The sequence below is a fragment of the Perognathus longimembris genome, chromosome 15 (genome assembly GCF_023159225.1).
Source record: "Perognathus longimembris pacificus isolate PPM17 chromosome 15, ASM2315922v1, whole genome shotgun sequence".
In the NCBI taxonomy this organism is placed as follows: domain Eukaryota; kingdom Metazoa; phylum Chordata; class Mammalia; order Rodentia; family Heteromyidae; genus Perognathus; species Perognathus longimembris.
The window spans coordinates 47,848,687-47,863,275 of NC_063175.1; the positions used below are offsets into that span (position 1 = coordinate 47,848,687).

The window sequence follows — 14,589 nt, forward strand, 5'->3', positions numbered from 1 at the left end:
TTACACAGGATGTACATGGGTGCTGAACAGATGGGGTGGTTGGTAGAATCTGGAGGTGTTTGGGGTGGAGCTCCACTGGAAGCCATCTTTTTTTAAAATTCTAAAATGAAAGCCATCTTTCTTTTTTTTCTGGCCAGTCCTGGGGCTTGGACTCAGGGCCTGAGCACTGTCCCTGGCTTCTTCTTGCTCAAGGCTAGCACTTTCTGTATATGTGGTGCTGGGGAATTGAACCCAGGGCCTCATGAATACGAGGCAGGCACTCTAGCCACTAGGCCATATCCCTAGCCCTGGAAGCCATCTTTCTTGAGGGTGTGGTTGTAGGGGTTGGGGCCAGGGCATCGTCGGAACTCGAGTGGGAGTGAAGTCTATTTCTGGCTTCTCCTGGGTTGTGGTAGCATGTACACACACACATCTTCCCTCCCACTCTTCTGCCCTTTCTTTCCCTGGGAAAATAGTGCTGCAAAGGAATTAGGTTCGTTGACAGCTGAGAGAGAAGCTATTTAGAGTGCTTAGCTCTTCATGCTACAGAACTTGGAGAAGCTGCTCTAACGGGAAGACCATGTTGGAGAATAACTTCAGATTGGAGACTATATATTATTTTGTGGTGCTGGGGGTGGAACCCAGGATGTGTGTTAGGCATGCACTCTACCACTGAGCTACATCCCTAGCTCTGTATATTAAAAATAGGAAGATCATGTTTTTGTCTTGTGGGTTTTTTTTTTTTTTTTTTTTTTTTTTTTTTGGCTAGTACTGGGGCTTGGACTCAGGGCCTGAACACCGTCCCAGGCTAATACTCTACTACTAAGCCACATTCCCAGCTGGAAAGATCACTTTTTTTTTTTTTTTGGAAGGCTTATAAGGAGGTTTATTAATGGGTCTATATTTCCCACGGGAGAGGGAGCAAACAACATCAGGTCACATGTTTTGTCAATAGCCTTTACTTTCTACTTTAAATGTTAAAAATCTTAAAAATCATATGTGAGCCGGGCACCTGGTGCCTCATGCCTGTAATCCTAGCTACTAAGGAGGCTGAGATCCAAGGATTTTGGTTCAAAGCCAGCCCAGGCAGGAAAGTCCATGAGACTCTTATCTCAAATTAATCACCAGAAAACTGGTAGTGGTGCTATGGCTCAAGTGGAAGAGCACTAGCCTTAAGCTTAGGACAGTGCCCAGGCCCAGAGTTCAAGCCCCATGACTAACAACAACAATAAAATCAGATGTGTTAGCCAGGTGCCAGTGGCTTACACCTGTAATCCTATCTACTCATGAGGCTGAGATTGCAGTAGGAAGCCTAGCTAGACAAGAACCTCTGTAGGACTCTTATATCCAGTTATCACCAGAGTCAAAAGTGAAACTACGAATCAAGTGGTAGAGCACTAGCCTTGAGCAAAAGAACTCAGGGACTATGACCAGGCTCTGAGTTCAAGCCCTAGGATTAGCACACACAAAAAATTATATGTCTTAATGTTGGCTTATAATAATTTTCATTTAAACTATTTCAGCACACCCATTTATTTTGCAATCATCAACAAGAATCTGGAAAGGTCCAAGCTTGCCAGCACAAGGCAGTTCTACTGCATTGCGCTAAATCTAAATACAGCAAAGGACACAGAAGTAGCTATGGAATTGGGAACTCTAAATGAAAAGAAAATGAAATGGCAAGCAAGTAACCAATTTCTACTTGTAAAATTTGCTGGTTATTCCACCAAGGGCAGAGAAATGGAGAAAAATAAAATTTTGCAAGAAGTGTAAATGATTTGAAAATGTGATTCAAATAAGGCTGTCAACTCTTTACTCTCCCTTGCTCAGAGCCAGGAGAGGGGCATTTCAGATGCATTTGAGTATTTGCTCTTGGAGTCCATCATTGGTTTCTGGTCATATGTCTGTGTAGCCATCTGAGAGGCATTTTCCTGCAAACTCACTTGGAGTTTGCTTCCCAAAGAACGTGGGTATGGATGTATTTGTTCCCTAAAGAAAAGGACATGGCTTTCTTAACTCCTTTTGTTGCCATGGGAGATGCCATTTACATTGTATGCTTATAGTGGATGAAAGTGTGCATCGAAATATATTGCACTGGTTTTCTTTTCTTTTCTTTTCTTTTTTTTTTTTTTGGCCAGTCCTGGGCCTTGGACTCAGGGCCTGAGCACTGTCCCTGGCTTCCTTTTGCTCAAGGCTAGCACTCTGCCACTTGAGCCACAGCGCCACTTCTGGCCGTTTTCTGTATATGTGGTGCTGGGGAATCAAACCCAGGACCTCATGTATAGGAGGCAAGCTCTCTTGCCACTAGGCCATATCCCCAACCCTGCACTGGTTTTCAAGTAGAAAAAGAAACCCCAAATCAAAAGAGGTACAATCAAGTTTATAGCACAAAATAGTAAGGCAAATGAGTTGAGTCCTAGGAGGTAGGTCAGTGGTTTTGTCCCAAAACTCTTAAGGCGGAGGGTCTGGAATGCCTAGAGCTTGAATAGTGAGAAGTGCCCAGTGTCTTCAGAAGAATCAGTCTCCTGTGATTCGAACATAGGATAGTTGTCCCTTGGGGCTGCTACCCCTCTCCCTCAAGTCCCTTTTGTAGAACAGTGTAATAGCTGTGTATGACTTGTGTTTACCCTTCCTCTGTATGTCAGATTGTCTCTAGCTTGTTAAAAAAAAAGTACAAATCCTATGCAAATTCTTGTTATACTGCATTGCTTAGGAACTAAGACAAAAATAAAAAAGTGTCCATGTTCAGTTCAGATGTAAGGTTGCTCTCCCCCCCCCCCCCCCCGAATATTTCCACTGGCATGTGGGTTGGATCTAAGGATGTGGAACCTGTGGATTTGGGCCCCTGGCTACAGAGGACACATCAACGCGGGTTCCCTGGGCAGTGTTAGACAGGGAAAGCATGCCAGATGCAAGCACGCGGTGGGTACATGCGTCCTTGCCTATGATAGGGGGCACTTAAGGAATGGGGGCCGTAACTGGTTAAAGCTGGGCGCTTAGACACGGTGACTAAAATGTTTACAGACACGCAGACACATGTGGTGCACTGCCTGCGGGGCCGCTGGCATTTGAGAGACTAAGGAAGAGGCTTCCTCCCCAAGCCTTTCCTGTTTATCTCTAAGAGGCTCCGGAGGAAGGTGAAAGGGGAGGCTTCCTTGGCGCTGGTACTGTTGCTGAGACAGGAAGTGCGGGATCCTGGTCCCATGACAGTCTCCTTTAAGCAAAGGCACAAAGACTGGCCTGCGTGAGAACACTTCTTATTAAAAATAACACCACTGCCAGGACACCGAAGCAATTCGCCCTTGGTTTTGTTCCCACCGCCTTTGGCTGCAAGGGTTCCAGCACCCAGGTCTCCAGTTCGTCTGACTTATTTTGAGTTTGGCCGTCTTTGTGCTGTGTACCTGCCACCCAGGGAGCCAGCCTTGGCTTCCTGCCCCAACCCTATACCCATGCATGCCCTAGAGTTCCTGGCAAGCAGAGTTTGGGTTCAGCTCCTGCAGGGTGAAGGGATGGTGAAGCTTTCCTCCCCGCACAGTCCAGATTCGCCCTGGGATGAGCTTCTTGATGGGATGGATCAATGCTGAAAATAGTCAGGATTGTGCCAATTCAGGATTGTGGCACCAGCCCGATTTTTCTTACCCCGTCAGGGTTGATTGTTGGTTGTACCCATCAGTAGCAGCTCCTTAGAAGCACTTAGTTGGAAAATCCCTATAGGTCATGATGTAGGGCTAGGGACAAAGTTATATAGAAAACAATGTGTCATTAGTCTGTTTCACCATTCGCTTTTGGACACTGAATTGTTTTTTGCTTACATTTTAACAGATTTCTTACAGATTAGCTGTTTTTTTTTAAAAAAAGAAATTATCTTTTTTTGAAAGATCGATTACTTTGGTCTTGATTTGAAAGATTCTACTTAAGTGTTTAGCCGTTTAAAATTTTTGTGCAGGAATAGTAGATAGAAAACAGGCTCCCTGTCTGTAGGCAGATACTTTCAGCACCCAAGTGAAGTTTAGAGACTGGGATCGACCCCAGGAAATAGAAGAGAGGACAGAAGTGAACAGGGAGATTACGCATCCAAGATGGGCTTTCACAGTCCTGTAGTCTGTGGCAGCTATTTGAGAGTTCGGGAAGAATGCCTCCCCTCCATGCCTCTTCTGGTGATGGAACATCCCTGCACATGATAGGCCGGCACTACCATCAAGCTCCACCCCCAGCCTCATCCTGTCTTCCTGAATGGTTAGTGGGGTTTTCCTGTGTGGAGGCCTTATGGGAAGGATTAGCCAAGGGGATAGAGGCCCAGGAGTTCCCTGACCCGTAGCAGAGTGTGCCGGGGGTCCCAGCAAGGTACAAGCTCCTGGTAACCCTCTGTTGCCCCAGGCATTTCTGACTGAGTTTCATCCCCCGCAGCTTCCTTAGGAAATGAGCCTTTGTCTGGGTGCTTTCCGGTTCCCATCACCAGTGCCAGCCGTTGGGCTGAGCACCATGCTGGGATCTGGCTTCTCCTTCTTGTACATTTTTGCCTCTTGGACCATGTCACTGCTTTTCACTTGTAAATATCACCAGCAAACCAGAAAGCCGAGAGACTTGGTTTGGTTTGGTGTTAAGGAAGCCAGCAGCAAACACATATTCATTCATTCTTCTGGGTGCTGTCCTTTTCAAAGTTTACCCTTTGAGCAATCTAGATGCCTTGCAGTGATAGCAATGGCGCTCAGAACCTGTGTCGCTTGTGACCTGGAAGTGTTCCCTTTGCTTTCTAAATCCCAGCCTGTTTCACCTAGATGGAATGTCTGCTCGGTTAACTGGATTTGCAGGTTTGTGGATTTGTCTCTCTTTCTATTGGATTGAGGCAGTTGTCCAAGTCAGGGATCAGCAGGCTTATTTTTGTGAGTGATTTGTGGAACTATAGTCATGCCTGCTAGTTTACATATTACCTGTTTTCAAACTAGAGGGGCAGAAGTGAGTAGTTACAGCAAAAAACGTTATAGCCTGCAAACCTAATACATATACTTGCTGGCCCGGTACAGAAAGTCCTGTGGGCCAAATTTACTCTGTGCTTAGATATTTCCCTAGAGCCCCTCAGTTTCAGCTGATAGAAACCTGGATGGTATGATTCATTTTAGTGCTTAAATTATACTTTTTCAAAGCTCCCACGTGTAGGCGGCTTGGGTTTCCTGTGCTGTGTGCATCAACATAGACTTTGTCTATTCTTGGATCTAGTGAAGTCGGAGCTGGAAATTCTTACCAGAGCCCTAGATACTGTATTCTCACAGCAAGACTTGAGAATTTATGTACCTACAATATGCCAAACTTTATGGGAAGGCCACTTCTTGCCTGTGTAAAGGATCATTTGCTAAGACAGCAGGGGTGGCTTGGGTAAGCAAGTTTATTCCCTGTAATTTGCCATTCTTAACTGGAGGTGGTGTTTCTATAACAGGAGCCAATGCTTTCCAGTTTTGTGGCCACATAGTTTCTATACCCAGATGTAATAGGAATGAATGAGAAACTCTGTGTGTGTGTGTGTGTGTGTGTAGGTGTGTAGGTGTGTAGGTGTGTAGGTGTGTAGGTGTGTGTGTGTGCATGTGCTGGTCCTGAGGCTTAAACTTAGGGTCTAACTGCTGTCCCTGAGTTTGTTTTCTCAAAGCTAGCACTCTACCACTTGAGCCACAGTGCCACTGCTGTTTTGTTTTGTTGGGGGAGGGGATGGTTTTAATTGGAGACAAGAGTCACAGACTTTGCTATCTGGGCTGGCTTTGAACCGTGATCCTCAGATGTTAGCCTCCTGAGTAGCTAGGATTACAGTGTGTGAGCCACCAGAGCCTGGTTGAATGAGAAACTTTGGTACCTATGAAGCACGAGTTTTTATTTATCCTGATGTACAACTTGAACCTGTGTGAAAACTATACCTGTAGTTTACTTCAGAAGTATACTTGTGGCTCATGCCTATAATCACGCCTCCCTACTCTGGAGGCTCTACAGTAGACTTTTATCTACAATAAACTACCTAGAAAAGGCAGAAGTGGTGCTGTGGCTCTAGTGATACAGTGCTAGCCTGATGGAGTTCAAGCCTGGTCAAAAACAAAGTTATGCTGGCAAGTAAAGATCTCAGTTCAAGGTCAGCCTATAATCGCAGCTAGTTGGAAAGCCTAAGTAGGAGAAAGTGGTTGAGTCCAGCCTGGGTAAAAAAATGCGAGACCCCTATATGAAAAAATGACTAAAGCACAAGGGCTGGAGGCATGGCTCAAATATAGTAGAGTGCTTGCTAAGCACAAGTTTGAACTCAGGTCCTTCAGCTTGTTGGGCTAGCTTAGCCGGCACTTGTGGCATGGCTCCAGCCTGCCATTTTAGACATGAAGTCTCATAAACGTTTCTGCTCCTCTGACTTCGAACTGTGATCCTCCACATCAACTGGGATTACACAGGTAAGTCATCGGCACCCGAGTAATTCTTTCTTTCTTTCTTTCTTTCTTTCTTTCTTTCTTTCTTTCTTTCTTTCTTTCTTTCTTTCTTTCTTTCTTTCTTTTTTTCTTTCTCTTTCCTTTCTTTCTTCCCTCCCTCCCTCCCTCTCTCTCTTTCTCTCTTCCTTTCTTCCTTCCTTCCTTTCTTTCTTTCTTCTGCCAGTCCTGGGCCTTAGACTCAGGGCCTGAGCACTGTCCCTGGCTTCCTTTGCTCAAGGCCAGCACTCTACCACTCGAGCCATAGTACTACTCTGGCCGTTTTCTGTATATGTGGTCCTGGGGAATTGAACCCAGGGCTTCATGTATACGAGGCAAGCACTCTTGCCACTAGGCCATATTCCCAGCCCCGTAATATTTCATTTTTAGGTGAGTCTTAAAAAATAAAAAAGCATATCTTGAAGAAGAGATGTGGCTTCAGTGGCAGCCTTATGCAAAAATGCTAAGGGACAGGGCCCAGGCCGTGAGTTCAAGCCCCAGTCCTGGCGCTAATTAATCAATTAACTAACTAAAGAAATAACATCAGTATGCTTTTAGAGATCTTATTTTAAACTTGTCCAATGTATCTATTCTACAAGTTGAGTATTTCTTTTTCAAAACATTTGGGACCAGAAATATGTTTTGGGTGGGTTTCCCCCCCCCTTTTTTTGGGGGGGGGGGCAGTCCTGGGCCTTGGACTCAGGGCCTGAGCACTGTCCCTGGCTTCTTCCCGCTCAAGGCTAGCACTCTGCCACTTGAGCCACAGCGCCGCTTCTGGCCGTTTTCCGTATATGTGGTGCTGGGGAATCGAACCTAGGGCCTCGGGTATCCGAGGCAGGCACTCTTGCCACTAGGCTATATCCCCAGCCCTTTTTTCCCCCCTTTTTAAACCTTGGAATATTTGCATAGTCTGTTTTGGGTTTTTTTGCCAGTCCTGGGGCTTGAACTCAGGGCCTGAGCACTGTCCCCAGTTTCTTTTTGCTCAAAGCTAGCACTCTACCACTTGAGCCACAGCGCCACTTCTGGCCTTTTCTATATATGTGGTGCTGAGGAATCGAACCCAGGGTTTCATGTATACGAGGCGAGCACTTTACCACTAGGCCATTTCCCCAGCCCATTTGCATAGTCTTGACTAGTTTTCTGATTAGGGATTGTCAGTCTTCCTCCCCCCCCCCCTTTTTTTTGTTTGTTTTCTTCTTTTGCACTGACATTTGGGGTTTACAGGTGTAGGATGTAATTCTGAAACTGCAAAAACATTGGTTTATTCGTATCCTGGAGATGTTTACCTTTCAGTCATGTTTTTTTTTTTCTGTTGCATATATCGCTTTCTTTTATTTAGTAACTACTTACCAGGCATAGCTTTTCTTAAGACTCTTATAGTTGAAGTTGTGCTCTACAAATACTTAGAACTTGGTAGAAAGAAAGAGAAAACAAAACCATGTTCAAAGCTAGGACTAGTTGGAGAGTTGGCTGTCTTAGAGGATGCACTTGTCAATGTAGCACTGTTTTGAGTTCAGATTTCAGCTTGCTGAGACCCTGTGACTTGAGCAAACAGTGAACTACCGTCGGATGTTAAAGGGGTTGGAGGACAGAAGGAAGTGTTGCGGTTGTATGGGCGGGGCCATTCCAGGCGGGGCTCCTGGGAATTCAGATGACCCGGAGCTGTGGTGGAAGGATGAGCAGGAAGAGTTTGCTTGTGTGTGAAGGAGAGAGTGGTGGGTGTGATACCAAGCAGATCCCGACACCCTGACTGCTGCTGGTCACCCAGTTCTCACCTTGCAGGGAGGGAGGTTAAGGCAGCCCGGGCACCTCTGTGGGCTTCTCGCAGTCACCTGTTGGGATGTGCGCTTTCTGTGGTTTGCTCTGATAGCAGCATGAGGTGGAGAGGGGAAGAGAAAGGGACTGTGGGGTCAGGGAGCCCCCGTAGGGTGGTGCTGGACTGGCTTAAGGCTGGGGAGCTTTGAATGGGCCTGCAGCCAAGCGGAAGTGGTTTTGAATGGGTGGCCCACGGTGTCTTTAGCACGCCCATTTCTCCTGCAGAGAGATGACTGTAGAAACCCCTTTCCATCTGGATCTACTGTCCCCTTCTGTTCCAAGGGTGATGCTGTGTCACCCAGCCTCTTTACTGATCATCTCAGGTGTCACAACAACCTCCCGCATCCTCTCTGCCTGTTCCTTCAGATATTTTTTTCCTTTCCTCCCTTCACAACCAGTCTTAGAGATGGAGTCTTGTTCCCTCCACCCCCTGCCACCGGCTGGGCCCGCCTCCCTTTGGACTTGGATTCTCAGGCACTGTCTTCTGGCTCTGTCAGATTCACTTGTTCTTGAAATGCTCATTGCCAGGCCTTTGGGATGCTATTTTTCTCTAGGCATCACTGCTTTATTGTTAGTCACTGCTGTACTGTCTGACCGTCAGTGTATCCATTTGTTCTTGGCTAGTTTCACCCCAGCCTATAAACTAATGTCCTCATTAAGACACAAACCCGGGTTTATCTCTCTTTATTGGGATTTGTTTTTCCCCAAACAACTTGATGTCCATCATTTGGTAATATCCATCAATAAACTGGAGTACATCTATATGTGGAATACTTCTCTGCAGTGACAAGGAATGGACAGTCAGATTATCCATGTGTTCTACTGGGTGAAGGAAGCAGACCCAGGAAGCCACCTGCTGCTCTGTGACAGATGAGAAAAGCGAAACTGAAGGGACAGAAAACAGGTTATGGTTGCCAAAAGCCAGATGTGGGGCTGGCTGCAAAGGGGTATGTGGAGCTTAAGGGGTAATACAACTCTATCTTGGTTGTCATGGCAGTTTCTCAGCCCTCAAAGCTCATAGAACCATACTTTAAGATGAATTTTACATTCTGTAAAAAATATATAAAGAACGTTTTTGATATGTACTGCATCTACATTCACACGATTCAGAAATCCAAACAAGGGGCTGGGAATGTGGCTTAGCGATACAGTGCTTGCCTAGCGTGCATGAAGCCCTCAGCTCCACATAAACAGAAAAGGCCGGAAGTGGCACTGTGGCTCAAGTGGTAGAGTGCTAGCCTTGAGCAAAAGGAAGCCAGCGACAGTGCTCAGGCCCTGAGTCCAAGCCCCAGGACTGGGGGAAAAAAAATCCAAACAATAGGGAAAATGCAGTGAGAAGTCTGTGTGTATGGGTGTGTACATGCGCATGCTTTTACTACCCATTATCACTAAGTCTAATAGGTCTTGAAGTTCTTTATACAAGTATGGTGATCCCTATCTACCATCTAGTGGAAAATGCTAGAAATAAACAAAACTCCTCAGTTTTAAGTTGTGTGCCATTCTGAGTAATATGGCAACATCTTGTGCTGTCCTACTTAGTCTCTCCCAGGAACTGAAGCATCCCTTTATCCAGCATTTCCAGTTTCTGAGGTTGCTCATACACCTCTTTCTCTCTCTCCCTCCCTCCCTCCCTCCCTCCCTCCCTCCCTCCCTCCCCCTGCCCCCATATTGTCCATCATTCATCACTTTCTACTGTCTTACCAGGTCAACTATTATAGTTTTGCACAATAGTAACCTTTATTTTTCTAATCACCGCACCAAAGTACAAGAGTTGTGATACTGCCAATTCAGAGATGCCAAAAAGTGCTTCATTTAAATGAAAAGAGAGAAAGAGGGAGAGAGCACGTGTACATTACATTACAGCTTGATTTGATCAGCTTTCTTTGTTGTGAGCCACTTGCTATACTTAAAGTCAAAGTTCAGCAAAATAAAACCCTGGGAAGCGATTACTTGAAAGGGGGTGGCTGAGGGGCAGACAAGGGAAGAGAAGAAGAGAATGCAGTCACGAATGCAATGTGTATCTCACAAAATTAAGAGGAAGGGAAGGGGTGGGTGAGAATATTGAAAGGGGTGACACTGATGAAGACATATCATATTCATAAACGGCTTTGTTAATGGTGACTCCTTTGTACAATTACTTAAAGATACTAAAATTAAAAAAACAACAACAGTTTTTATGCCAAGTAAATATGTCCAGACCATCCTTTACACGCAGTGGTTTGAACTTCAGTGTTTCAAGTTTATAATGGATTGTTCTGGGTACTACGTGCATTTTCCACGTAGGGTGGCTTTGTCAGGAGGCACCCCCATCGCAAGGCGAGGGGTGCTGGAGGAGAAAGTCTGGTCCACATGGGCATCAGATAGCCTATGGGAGACGAGGAATAGACTCCTGGAGTGGCGTGCAGGGCGTTGTGTCATCAGAGGACCGGTCCCGAGTGAACTTCAGGTGTGAACCATTTCAGTTAGGGAGCTGGCTTTGTTTGGCCTTCCACACACAGTGGCGGGGTTTGGGAGCAGTGTCCCCCGTAGGGGTAGCTGTGTGGACGTTAGGAGCCCCTTCACCTGGGAGTAAGGCTGGTGAAACGGGGTTCTCAGTAAAGGCCCGGTATCTCTCCAGATGTGCGTGCAAGGTTGGGGCCCCCCCCTCCTCCCTCTTACTCCCCCAGTGTCTCTAAAACGGAGATAAGAAAGGACTTGGGGCTAGCCTGGGAATGTCTGCTGTGGTAGAGCCACGTGTGCCTCTCAGGCAACATGAGAGGAGCCTGAGACCCCCCCCTGTTCACAGCAGAGGGTTTGGCGAGAGGAATGGAGCCGTGAAGTTGGGGCGCACTGCAAGTCAGATTAGGGATAAAGTCTAGGAAGTCTCTCATGTTTGTCTACGTGAATACCAGATTCTCAAGCTCTGTGTGAATGAGCATTTCTGGGCCCGTGCCTGCTGGTGAGGTGTGTCTCTCTGGAGTGCCACTTAGCAAGCGGGGTAGCTGGGCACTGGCTGAGGAGACCCGCTGCTTTGCCTCCTCGGTCACTTTCTCTTCTCTCCACTTCTACTGAGGAAACCAAAAGCCAGAAACAGAACAACAAACTTCACACCTTCTTTGCACTGGTGTTTGTGGTTTTCTTCAGTTGTTGTGTGTGTGCTTGGTGTTTTGAAAGTGGGTCTTGCTTTGTAGCCCAGGCTGGCCTGGAACTGTAGCTCCTCACTCCTCTGCCCTCTTGCTGGCTGAGATTACAGTCATATACCACTGTAATACCCGGCCTGTTCTTTTTAATTTATAAAAAATGGTTCTTGGTGTCATAAAGTAGCAGAACTCACAGTTTTGAAGATAATGAGATATAAAAATCTCTAAAGCATCTTTGGATACAGAGTTGAAGTTTTAACAGGGAAGAAGTATGTCACTTGTCTTGATCTGGAAATCAACATTGAACTCTGTCATTTTCTTGTCACCAGTAAAGCCAAAGCCCTACTTTGATATCTGGGGGTTGTGCAGCTCAGTTCTGTGTGCTTTCCTGAAGATAGAGGAGAGAGGCGGGTAGCAGGAGAGAGGCGGGTAGCTCGTGCCTGCAGGCTTTGTGAGAACAGTCTCTCTCTAGCCCCTGAGACCACTCCTGGCATTGCTGTCCATGTTCCTATAACCACACCGTAAGAAGTGGAATCTTAAACACATTAGGAACAAAGCCATTCTTGCCTTCTTACCAGGAGGGTGTCTTTCCTTTCTCTGCATCTGCTAGGATTGTTTTCCAAAGCCATCTTTTCAGAAAGATGGTTGGTGATTTGGCTTTTTGGATCCGTCTTAACATTGTTGTCCTATATACCTACACAATTACAAAAGGGTTCAGTATTTGCTTTTTAAAGACCATTATTGAGACATAAAACTATTATTTATTCATGCATCTGTTCTTCAGGCTCTACTCTAATAAAGACCTATTGCCCCTTCCTCATTCTTTGGCTACATAGACAGACTAGGGATTGCTGACGGTGTATTTGTGTGATCACAAAAGGTTTATGAAATCCTTGTGGGTGAGGAGACAGCACAATCTGATGCCTAACTGATCACTTTATTCTTTCTTTTTTTTTAATACAATTTTGTTATTAAGGTATTGTACAGAGGGATCACCATTTCATAACACATTCTTTTCCCTCAAATTATATGCTGAGGAAAACAGTAAAAGGCGTTGATGGTACTGAGGATTGAACTCAGGGTCTAGTGCAATGCTAGGCAAATGCTCTACCAGTTGAGCCGTCCTACCAGCTGTTTTACATTGATGGCTTTCGAGGTAGTGTCTTGCCTCAAGTCCTGGGCTGCTCTACTGTGCTTCTTGCCTTGTTTTCTTGTCAACAGCCCCCGTACCGCTGAACCCAGACATGGGTTGAGACAGAATCTCATGAACTTTTAGGCCTCACCTTGAACCACAGTCCTCAGTCTCTGCTTCCAGGTGGCTGTGATCACAGGCTTGAGTCACCACACCGGGACAAGGAAGGCATTTTTGTGACCCCTACCTCCTAGTTGAGGAAGTGACTGCGTAGCTGTACTCGGTCTCACTCAGTCATCGGTGTCAGCCCTTCTCTGGTCCTGTCCAGCCCGACTCTCCACTCAGCAGATTAAATATAGACATACTTGTCAGCTGATTAATTGAAGGTTTCAAAAATATAATTTCTTCCTCAGTTATCTTGCTGTTGCATATGTCTCTCTTCTGACTGCCAAGAATGGTAATGCTATCTCACGTGAGGACTGATTTTTTTCTCAGCCTTATTCTTAATGAGGGTTCATGCCAAATTGTGGGGTTTTGTTTTTGTTTTGTCTTGTTTCCATTTCCGGGAGTTCATTTTCATTTTCCATATGTGACAGCTCTTATGATTCTATTTCCTTGTGATGAGGCACTGTTTAGTTCCAGGCTGCTTGAGGCATGTCATACTCAAAGAATTTGTTTTCAAGCTAAGCCTCTAATCTATTTTGAAGGTTCTGCATGGACCCACACTTAGTTGCCATAGCTATGTCTTAGCCAAAGTGGAAACGCAAATGTGGAAAGACTTTCTTACCTACTTGGTAGCTCATTTGTGACCGTGTCAACTCTCAGTGTCTCTCGTCCTCTATCTCTCATGTCACCCTCCCCACACATCCTGAAAGTCGCTTCAGAGCTCTCTGTGATGGCATTGTGTGGGACAAAAGCCCTTACTCGTCTGGGGGAATAGTCCTAGAAGAGGAAAGTTTTAGAAGTGTGTGATAGTATTAGTGCTCTTGGGGTTTTTGCAGTATTTTCAGGTCTGGGGGTGTAGCCTAGCATTCATGAAGCCCCCTCATTGATCCCCAGCACTGCCAGAAATAGGAAAAATGGTGTTTTTCCCTTCACGGTCTCAAATGGCCTCCTCTTCTCTCGTGACACAGCAAATGAAGAAGCACCCCTGCCGCCAGTGTGACAAGTCCTTCAGCTCTTCCCACAGCCTGTGCCGCCACAATCGGATCAAGCACAAAGGCATCCGCAAAGTCTACACCTGCTCGTAAGTCGTGCTTCCTTTCCTTCGTCTGTAAGCGGCAGGAAAGTCCATTAGGAAAGAACTAGGGCAGAGAGAGGAGATGACAGGGCCTCAGGCCACATGACCAGGGCACTCTAGTTTACCTTGGGCCAGCTTCAGGGCACAAGGTAAGTTAGTGGTTGCTAACACAGAAGGGCCGTGGAAATACCTTCAGAACATCTCCAACGGCTTTCACTTCTTGCCTTCTGCCTTTGATTGCCCTGGTTTCTAGCCTACACTTTTTACAGTGTTAAATTCTGACTTACCATGCGGCGCTTTTCATTGGGTTGTGGCGCATAAAGATGAAGCGGCAGCAGTACCTTGTGTACTCCATGCCACCCAACTACAGTCTGCCCCGTAAGGTAGCCTTAGAATATTGACTGACACCAAACCAGTGCGAGAGACTGACTGGGTGGACCAGTGGAAACCTACCCTTTGATGGCTAGATATAACCCAATTCTTGATACAGATGGCCAGGATGTGCTTTATTATGGTTGGTGGAGAATCTTTATCACCTACTCAACCAGGACACGCCTAAAAGAAAGACTGCTGAAGATGATTCATTAGCATGAATGTAATGTGGTGTAGACATGGTAAGGGCAGGTGCCGGGAGCCTTGTGGCTAGCTAGCCAGCTGATGAGCAGCTCTTCGCTGGGGCTTTGTTTCCTGGGTCGGAATGGGTGGGGAAGATTTCAGTAAGCAGCTGTATGTATTATATAAATACACTATGTATATCAACTGAATAAAAGAATCCAACTTTAGTAAGAAACCCTGGGCTGAGAAGGCGAGAGGAGGGAGTCTATCTGGGCCCCGGGAAGTCACTGTAAGACAGTAAAATGCACACACTTGACG

General features: G+C 46.1%; 1 protein-coding gene across 14 annotated transcripts in view; it reads left to right on the forward strand.

Moving 5' to 3' along the window:
• Znf532 (zinc finger protein 532) overlaps nucleotides 1-14,589 on the forward strand; it is a 99,854-nt gene that overhangs the window by 81,006 nt on the left and 4,259 nt on the right. For all 14 annotated transcript variants that reach the window (XM_048363796.1, XM_048363784.1, XM_048363783.1 and 11 more), the window contains one exon: nucleotides 13,610-13,722. In XM_048363796.1, the coding sequence (XP_048219753.1) occupies nucleotides 13,610-13,722 (113 nt within the window). The remainder of the gene's footprint in view (nucleotides 1-13,609; nucleotides 13,723-14,589) is intronic.